This window comes from Mastomys coucha, unplaced genomic scaffold (genome assembly GCF_008632895.1).
Source record: "Mastomys coucha isolate ucsf_1 unplaced genomic scaffold, UCSF_Mcou_1 pScaffold20, whole genome shotgun sequence".
Classification (NCBI taxonomy): domain Eukaryota; kingdom Metazoa; phylum Chordata; class Mammalia; order Rodentia; family Muridae; genus Mastomys; species Mastomys coucha.
This window is the reverse complement of record NW_022196903.1, coordinates 76,827,477-76,837,851: the sequence shown is the minus strand read 5'-3', so window position 1 is coordinate 76,837,851 and position 10,375 is coordinate 76,827,477. Positions and strand designations below refer to the sequence as shown.

General features: G+C 40.1%; 1 protein-coding gene across 2 annotated transcripts in view; it reads right to left on the bottom strand.

Moving 5' to 3' along the window:
- Positions 1-220: 220 nt before the first annotated feature.
- The window catches only part of Mob1a (MOB kinase activator 1A), a 16,896-nt gene continuing 6,741 nt past the window's right edge, over positions 221-10,375 (bottom strand). For both annotated transcript variants that reach the window (XM_031382297.1, XM_031382298.1), the window contains exons 3-6: positions 9,749-9,842; positions 9,112-9,245; positions 5,524-5,687; positions 221-3,812 (exon numbers count right to left, since the gene is read on the bottom strand). In XM_031382297.1, coding sequence (XP_031238157.1) covers positions 3,735-3,812; positions 5,524-5,687; positions 9,112-9,245; positions 9,749-9,842 — 470 coding nt within the window. In that variant the 3' untranslated portion in view covers positions 221-3,734. The remainder of the gene's footprint in view (positions 3,813-5,523; positions 5,688-9,111; positions 9,246-9,748; positions 9,843-10,375) is intronic.

Here is a 10,375-nt window from a genome sequence, read left to right as displayed (position 1 = left end):
TGTCGGGGTTTGTTCTCACTAAGAGGGATTTGTTCTTTGGAATAGTCTCTGGTTTTATATTTGGTTTCATTTAGGAACTTCTTCCTAAGCTTTAAGAAAGTAGATAATAAATGGTATGCAAAGACAACCCTCCAAATTTAAAATGTAATCAAAATCTACAGAACCTACACAGATCTCATCTCCACATTTAAACAAAGCATGTTAACACACTTTAAAGCCATTTTTGCTTTCAATATAGTTTATTCTGATGGAGTTACAAAAGTAGATACAAAATACTTTTTTAAAAAGTACAGTTAACGACTTAGAAAAATAGATAAAGCCCTAAATGCTTTAAAAATACAACATAAATTTTTTTATGTGAGGAATATTTTAAGTTATTTTAGATGGTAACCAAGACTACCTTATGCACAGTATTTTTGATGCAGACCAACATAGAATGCTGTTCTATAACCAGCCCATAGCATGCTGGCCATCCGGCATGGCTTTACAGAATACTTATTTGATACGTTCCAATTTGAACACCCATGTGAATTTCAATGCAGTTGCTTCAGTAAAATTACTGCTGCCACATGTGCTACAAAGCCCAACAAAGCCCTGCATCAAAACTGAATGTAAAATCAGGAAGACCAAAAGACTACCGTTTCCTTCTTTGTCAGAACTCTCACTGACCTCAGGAGGAAAGAACATGACTGCTAAAGGTACTCACAGCTCATGCCCAGGCTGGCATTGATCAGATCTCCATACTCCTGGGGATGGCTCCCACAGGGAGCAGAGGAGCCCTGGCACCATGACTGGACATACTTGTTGGACCTACACTCTTCTCTTAGGTCCTGATTTGTTTATGCGCCTGAGGTAATGACATCATGTCTGAGAAGCTATGTCTAGTATGATCTTGGGGCTCAGAGAGAAGCCAAGAGTGCAAACAGGAAATCTCACCACCAGGACTATGCCTGTGCCTTTGCTACAAGCCATGGAGAGCAAACCTGCAGTTCTCCAGTGAGCAGTTGTGTGAACTAGAGCTCTGCAGGCCAAGAACCTACAGATAAAAGAACCCCTGGCCAACTGGCTGCTGGTAAGTCACTTTACTCAGTCAGCAAAGTAACAGTATAGTAGCTGTTAACACAAAAAATGGACCACAAGGAGGTATGACTATTTTTTTTTATAAATCTATCACTGGCCAAGGTTTTTTTGCTTTTTTGTTTTTAATTTAATGTACATTGGTGTTTGTCCTACATGCATGTTTGAAGGAGTTGGATCCACTGGAACTGAGTTACGAACACTTGTGAGCCACCATATGGGTGCTGGGAATTGAACCCAGGCCCTTTGGAAGAACAGCTAATCTTTAAACAATGTACAATCTCTCTAGCCCCCACTGTCCAAGTTTTTTAAAGTCCTGAAGTTTAAGCAGCACAGGCTAAGGCAGAATTCTCCAGGCAGTTGGAAGCCACTGCAGTGCTTCCAGGGAGCAGAACCAGACAGGACAGCTGACTCCGGCTGAGGGGAGCAGGAGAGCTGTAGAGTAGGCAGATAAACTCAGGACAGACTGATTTCTTCAGATGTTATAATTCGGCCCTCTAGCCAAAGGCAGAAAGACATCTTCCTCCCATGTTCTTGCCTCAGAGTGAGCAACTGCGCAATGTGTGTACACTGCTGATTAAGGCAGGTTGGTCTGGGAGTCTAGCACTGTTTTCATCTTAAAAGACAGAAGGAAAAAAGAGGAGGGGGGGACACAACAAAAAATGGAGACACTCTTTTTCACCAACAAGGCTTTGCTTTATATTCTACTAATGAGCTGCCTCCTCCATATCTTAGCATCTAAACATCTGGAGCTCAGTCATGGAGAGAGCATTTCTATCCCTGAAATACATGTAAAGAAAAGAGAAACCTTTGACTTAAGAGTGTCAGAATTCATAAAAATGACTGGGCCCTGGTTGAGAAAGAGAATTTCATTTCTTAGAGACTAAAGCAAATCAAAGTAAATGGAGTCTGGGGTTGAGAGGTGATGCATTCTTGGCATCATCTAGAAGCCTGCTTCCTGTCTGCAGATGGCACTTGCAGAACAGCTGACATCTGGACCTCTGCATACACCTGGGTTGTAAGGTGTTTCCAAGCTGTCCTTTTTTCCCTAAATCATTATCCCAACTTGAATTCCTCTAACAGTGATATGTGATTTCAGCCAAAATAAAGACAAAACAGTTCCTTTGAAATTCTGAACATACTTAAGAACATACTGAAAGTGAGTTATTAAAACTGGAGTTTCTAAGCAATACTTTCCAGCATAGTCTAGTGGAATCAAAATAAATAACAAAAACCTCATCAACTCTAACTTTTATAAAGCCATATAGGAGGCCAATGAGTACTGTGTAAGTCTCAGATCTGACACACAACGCTGATAAACTCCAGCTCTGCCTGTTGGGCAAGTGTCCAGAATTCCTGGGATGTCATGTACATCTGAGGAAGCAGCCAGAACTGACTAGATTTGAGGACCACATGAAAAGCAGAGTCTTTTATCACAACAAGATGAGGAAAAATTCAAGTTCTGATACAAAGACAAGTAGGATAGAAGTTCTAGAGTTCACTGCAGCCTGTGCACAATAACAGAAGGAAGCCAAGTTGTTATCAATGTACTCTTTGCTGGGTCTCTAGCTCTAACAGGCCCAGGGAGATCTGCTGTCACACATCCCTGAAAGCTATTCTGTGGTTTTGACCTTTGTCCTTACTGCCATGAAGTGGGTGTAATTCTACACAGAAACATAAGTTTCAAGTTGCAAAAACATGGAATCACTTAGGAAATGATCAAGTACTCGGAATACTTTTTCTACTGTCCCTCAAGGAAACATCAATGAAAACAGTGGCTTTAAGGCCCAAGTGTGTCACAGAGTTTGCAAGTTTTCTTGATCTTGGCCCCAAGCTAATATGAAGTTAATCTGCGTGAAGAGTCAAGTGAGAACCTGCGGGGTGTCGTCAGAAGCCATGCACTCTCCTCATCTAATCAGACAAGAAGACAATCCCAAACAAGTTTAAAAAGTAAGGTCATTTAAAATAACTTTGGTTAATCTTTAGTCCACATATGCCTGTGATTATGCCTTGTGGATTTTGCAAAACAAACTTTTTTTTTAGCAACAGTTTCACAAGGTAGCCCAAGCCAGCCTCAAATGTGAGATCCTCCCACCTCTGCCTCCACAGTGTCAGGTAACATGCATGGACCATCATGCCTAGCTAAAAAACATATACTCTTGCTCATAAAACATCAGAATACAAATGTGAACCAAAGGCTATCCAAAGTAAAACAGAAACTCTAAATGTTGGGATTTAGAAACAGAACACCCTGATTTGTAAAACAAAGCAAACTCCTCTGTGTTAAGACATCTGTCTAGAAACTCACTAGTAAGTTGCTGCTGAAAATTCTTAATGTCCATTATGTTGTCACATGGGAAAAAAACTCATTTTCTTGAACAGAGCTCAGCAACAAACTACAGGTTAGTCATGAGGTCAAAAAAGAAGCACGCTAACAGTAACAGGGTGGCCACATAGCACCTCTGATTTAGCTATGTCGCTGGATTGTTTTGAAGCTATCTGGCCAACCTACCTTTGGGACAATTTTCTCTGCAGATACAATGGATATTTTGGTCCTGGTTTCTTGTAGTCAGTATCACTGAGTCCATACCAGACAGCAATGAGAGAGTGCTAGCAGTAGATAGAGGAAAAGCGTAACTGTGTTCTACAAGAAACATTTATCTGTCTTTAGATCCCAGCTTCTCAATTAATTCCTGAAGTGGTGCCAACTCACGCCTATCGATCAGATTAAACTCCTAAAAAGAAAAGAAAAATGTAATAATGAATCAAAATTCAAACTCTTACATATTTTTCAGAAATGACCTTTACGATATATAAAATGACTGTTTTTAGTCTTTTTAGAAACAAGTACAGGCTGAAGAGAAGGCTCAGTTAATAAAATGCTTGTCACACAAGAAAGCCAGACACAGTACTGTGACCATGGTGCTGGGGAGGTAGACACAGGAGGATCCCTAGAGCTTGCCAGCCAGGAGTCTAACTGAACCAGAAATGCCTAGTGTTGGGAGATGCCCAGTGTTGACTTCTGGCTTCCCCCTACATGTGTACCCACATGCACAAACACACACATACACCATACATACACATATAGATATAATTTAAACACTAAAACATTGGTGATGTTGTGGCATGTGCTGGTCTTCTTCCCCATTTCCTGACATACAGCTCCTAAAATCCAGGAATCTCTATAGTGTCAACAGTATCTGGTGACCCACAAGATCACCAGGTATGACTGGGCCCCAGAAAGACCAACACATGACTCATGACTTTTACAGTACTGGGACATCAGGCTCCCTTCCTAACCAACTGTGGGGGATGAGAGGAACTGTAGCTCATTGTGCTAAACACAAAAATGAAATATATTAGTTTATGCAGAAATGACCTGAAAATTACATATTAAACCTTTCATAATAGCTACCTTATGAGAGGTCAACTTTTACTTCTATACATATACATATGAACATACACAAGTGTACACACACAAGGCACACAGTCTCAGAAGCAAAAAGAAAAACCTTAAGTTAGTATAGCTTTTACATTATAGAGCCATAATACACAATAATCACTAAAAAGTATTTTTTTCATTTTCTGCTTTTTAAAAAAGTTTAATTTCTCTATTTCTCCCTCTCTCTCCCCACCCCGTGTATGTGGGCACTTGTGCACCAAGTATTTGCCACATGTATTGGGGTATCTGAAGAAAGCAGAAGTTAGGTATCAGAATTTCTAGAGCTAAGGTGGTTGTGAGCTCCCCAATGCAGGTGCTACAAAATCAACTCAAGTCCTCTGCAAGAGCAAAGAGTGCTCTTTACTGCTCAGCCACCTGTCTCTCCAGCTTTCTTTTCTGGTTTTTTTGAAACAAAGTCTAGCTAGGATTAGAGATATGGCATCACGCTCTGTTAACTCTTAGTTTCTTCTGCAAATACCTTTATTTGACCTTTTAAAGTTTTAATTCTGTTAGTGCTCACAGGCAACAGGCCACAAACCTGGATGACCAAGGGAAAGCCTTAGGCAGCCAGTCCCCAGTGGGATGCTGCCTTCCTTCCTTCCTTTCTTTTTTTTTTAAAGATTCAGTTATCTATTTTAGGTATATACGAGCTTTCATGAGTTTATGTGAACTATATGTGTGCACGTGTCTGTAGAAACTAGACAAGGATGCTGGATCCCTTACAGCCTATTGTGAGCCAACCTCCTGATGTGGGTTCTGGAAACTTAACCCAGGTCCTCAGCAGTAACTGTATGTGTTCTTAACTGCTGAGCCATCTCTCCATCCCAGAGATACTGCCTTTCTATGCTGCTTCATGAATCAATGAAACAGTGTGGAGAAGAGAACAAAACTGGAGACAGAACAAAGCTTAAACTGACACACTCTACATCTATAAATAAGACAATGTTTTTACACTCTTATCAAGGTCCAAGTCCAAGGCCCAGAGATCAACATGGCTCACCTACCTGAACAAAGAAAATAAAGTGCTTGAAGGAGGTGTTGAGGTGGGCCTCCTCTTGCAGCTGCATCACAGAGTCAAAGTGCTGGTGGTAAATATGGGCATAAACCCTGAAGAGACGCTTCAGAATAGTCTTTGCCACAGACATAAAGTTTTTGGGAAATGGGACACCTGTAATAGAATACATATCTATCAGTCTTTTATCAAATCAGAATGCAGCAAGTAAGCTTACACATTCACAAAGCAAGGGAAATCCCAAACTAAGAATTCTTCACACAACACACTGATTTCTATGACAGTAATATAGGTATAGAGGCTGTTGGATCACAGTTCAAATGAACATGCTGGTTGTTTAATATCAGAGTTTCTCTCTAAGATCAAGTGCAACAATACACACTTTGATTATAAACATCACTTTTGTCATTTGTAACAGAAAAAAAAAATTTAGGAATGGAGATTTTCCTTATCAAAGGGGTGTCCTAAACAGATACCACTCAAGTCTTTACCATCACCTATGTAGGTAGAGAAATCTCATCTTCTACATGACTCTGGAAAGTAAGTTTTCATTTTCCTGTATCCTAAAAAGGGGTACTCCTTTCTGAAACAGAAGAAGGGAGACTCTTTCCTCCTCAGAGAAAAGAAATACCTCTTGAGAAAACCTGTGAGGTGTGTGGACCTCTCCAAGCAGTAGCCACAGGGCAAGTGGCTACACTGGATAAGTCTGGCTAACAGAACCACTCCTTTATGGACAGGAGAATGCCAGCGAGCCACTGCTAGCTACATAAACCAACACTAAGAAAAACCAAGACAGCATCGGCCTGCCAGGCAAGTGGTGCTTGTCTTTAGTTTAAGGCAGAGACAGGTGGATCTGAGAGTCTATGAACTCCACAGCGAGTACCAGGCCCAACAAAAGTCCGCTTCAAAAACCAGGACAGCCAGGACTATACAGAGAAACCCTGTCTCAAAAAAACAAAACAAAACAAAAAACAAAACAACAACAAAAAAAAAACCAGTTCCTCAGAAAAACTTTAAACACCTCTCAGAAAATGGAGGCTTTTAACAGTATTCCTATTGTGCATCTTACTTTTTTTTTTAGTCAGTCTTTAGAAGCTTGATATAATACATCTTGTATATTTTTATGGTATTCCCAACTCTTAATCTTGGCTAAACTGACTTTTCAAACATTACAATGAAGTTTTTTTGTTTTGTTTTGTTTTTGTTTTTTTGTTTTGTTTTTCAAGACAGGGTTTTTCTGTGTAGCCCTGGCTGTCCTGGAACTCCCTCTGTAGATCAGGCTGGCCTTAAACTCAGAAATCTGCCTGCCTCCCTCCCAAGTGCTGGGATTAAAGGCGTGCGCCACCACTGCCTGGCTTACACTGAAATTTATGAGGGGTTTCTCAGAGCAGAATTTTAATACAAAATACCAAAAAACAAAACAAAACAAAACAAAACAAAAAAACAGGTTTTAACATCTTTTCTCTTAAAATTCCCATCTTGCTAATGACTTAAGATATGCTAAGGAGGCTGGAGAGATGGCTCAGTGGTCAAGAGCACTGACTGCTCTTCCAGAAGTCCTGAGTTCAATTCCCAGCAACCACATGGTGGCTCAGAGTCATCTGTAAATGGGATCCTATGCACGTCTGAAGACAGCTACAGTGTACTCATATAAAATAATAAATAAATCTTTTAGAAATATGTTAAAAGGAAGAGGAAAAAGAAGAGGAGTTCTCTCCAACAACTAGCAAAAATTACAACACTGATAACAGTCTAATGAGGAGGAAGAAGAGGAGGAGGAGGAGGAAATTAAAGGAATTCAGAATTATTACAGTAGAATGAGAGGCTGAGGAAAAAGGAGAATTCTGTTGGGCATGGTGATAAGATTTTATAACCTCAGCAAGAAGGAGATAGAGATGGAAAGATGGAGTGTTGGTCATACTCAGCTACACAGGGAATTCAAAGTCAAACTGAGCTAAATGAGATCTTCCCTCATAAAAATAACTTAGTAAACATGTGAACTGCTTCATCTAAGTACTTGCTAAACTGAATTTAATAGAACATAGTCAAGTGGAATCAACATATAATAAATTACCTGTGAGAAAGGAAATATAAGGTTTAATAGAAGAATGTTATTAACAAGTCAAATCTAAGGGTTTTTCTTTCTTTGAAATGAGGTCTCTCTCTTTCTATAGCAGACTACCCTTGAACTCCCAGCAATCCTCCTATCTCGGCCTCTGGAGTATTGGGATTGTAGGTATGCTCCACCATGTTCCCCAACTCCAGCCTAAGTATAAACACCTGATCTGTTCTCCCAGAAGCACCTCTGCTCAGACTACACAGAGGAGCACAGGAAGAATCTGCTAAGAAGCTGCTCCAGGAACTGCAGGCAGGCTGACTTCCCTCTTCAGTACCATACCAAAAACAAAAATAGTAGCAAACCAAAAATGTTCTCCTAGCAGAACATTTTTAAACAGAAATGGAGAAGTTGGGGTGTAACTTAGTGGTAGGTAGAGCATATGCTCAACCATGTGAGGGCCCTGGGTCTAAGCCCAAGCACAAAAGAAGTAACTTTCTCACTGTCAAAATGTAATCTGGGGCCCTCAGGGCAGAACACACAGCTAACACCCACAAGGCCAGGCTTCTATCCCTAGCACCACAAAAAGCCACAATGAAACAACCCACATTTTAAAGGAGATGAGCAAAGTAAGAGAAGTGTATACTGCAAAACACTCCATAAATAAGATCAAAGGTACCCCGGGGAAGAAAACATACAGCTTATATGACAAAGATCAAATACCTATAACAGATAAAGGACATAAACAGAACAGAAAACGTAAATGAAACAAAAAGTATTTCATCTCATCAATGTGTGTGCATGAGCAGATGTGTACCTATGCATGTGCTGTAAGGCGCATGTGGAGGTCAGAGAACAACCTCCATCACTATGTAGGTCTCAGAGATCCAACTCAGGTCACTAGGCTTGGTAGTAAGTACCCCTACTTACTGAGCCATCATGCTGGGCCCTTTGTCGGTATTTTTAAATGGACACTTAAAAATTAAACAAAAGTTTAGAGCCAGTGGCATGGCTCAACGGGTTTGGTGCTTGCCATGAAAGCCAAATGACCTGAATTAAATCTTCAAAACTCATGTAAAGGCTGGCCACAATGACACACACCTTTATTCCCAATAGTGGGGAGGCTGAGGCAGACAGATGTCTATGAATTCCCGGCCAGCCTGGTCTGAATAGTGAATGCCAGGAAAGCCAAGGCTACATAATGAGACCCTATCTTGAAACACAAATGAAAACCTATGTAAAGGTAGAAGGACCAAGTCCAAGAAGTTGTCTGACCTGCACACATATGCTGTGGCACACAAATCCTAAACACTCACACCACACACATACAATGCTTTTTATTTTAAAATGATCCAATTTAATCAAACTAGAAAAGATTAAAAAATAAGCATTAACTAGTGTGAATAATACATGGATACAAGTTCTTTGCAGAATGTAGCCTTCTCGTAAACTGATAGTAAAAATAGAACATTTAAAGATTTCAGTCATCACTCTCAAAGAAAGGCTGCTCCACAGTTAACGTACCAATCTTAGAAGGAAAGAGAGTTTCGTCATCAAGCTGATCCTGAACCCAAGTCATCAAATAGTCAATATATTTTGGTGCAGAACACTTAATTGGCTTTTTAATGTTAGTGCCATCTGCCCAGTGGTACTCATACCTGCAGAGAACAACAAAGTGTTAACGACAGTTGTTAAAACCTTATCATGGACAACCTGTAATCAAAGCAGGTTCACATTCTATCCACAGAAATTTTATGTGACTTTAAGAAGTTATAGGAAGGGGGCTGGAGAGATGGCTCAGTGGTTAAGAGCACTGACTGCTCTTCTAGAAGTCCTGAGTTCAATTCTCAACAACCACAGTGTAAACTTTAAATCAGTTTACAGATAGTGGCTCTCTACCATCTGTAATGAGATCTGATGCCCTCTTCTGGTATCTGAAGACAGCAACAGTGTACTCACATACATAAAATAAACCTTTAAAAAAAAAGTTATAGGAAGCTCTCAGCCTATTTTTAACTCGACATCTTTAAGATACCTCCTTGTGGATGTGCAGCTACTTTCATTATTATATAGGTACCAGAAAGAAAAAAAGAGCAAATGTTTTAAGACCACCTAAAAATTCTGATAAGAAATTAGCCTGTTTAACAGACTAGACACACACCTGGGACCTGCTGACATGACTGGGCAGCTTGCCTCAGTGCAGAATTCTGTAATGGTTCCATACAACATGTTGATCTGATTGAAGAAATCCACAGCTGCAGAAACAAAGTTACAACTGTGTTAAGTGTAATCATTAAGCCTTGGAATGGTTGTCAAAATGCTATGATCTTGTGTAAGGAGTGCCTGAAAAAAACTAGGGCTTCCCAAGTTTCTTTAAAAATGGATTAAGAAAAAAATTCTGAGCCAGGCAATGCTGGCACACACCTTTAATCCCAGCACTCAGGAGGAAGAGGGAGGTGATCTTTGTGAATTTCTGTCTACAGAGTGAGTTCCAGGACAGCCAGGGCTACACGGAGCAACCCTGTCTCAAAACAAATAAACAAAAACAAATAAAAATAAACCCAAAACAAACAGTTCTTTGCCATGCTCAGTAGTGTTTTTTAAGACCTATTTTTACTGTGGGGGTGAGGAGGTTTCCACATGAATTCAGGCTAGAAATGCTGGATCCTCCAGGAGTTGGAATTATAGATACTCCTTATGTGGGTGGGAACTAAACTCTTGTCGTTGTCTTCTTCTTCTTCTTCTTCTTCTTCTTCTTCTTCTTCTTCTTCTTCTTCTTCTTCTTCTT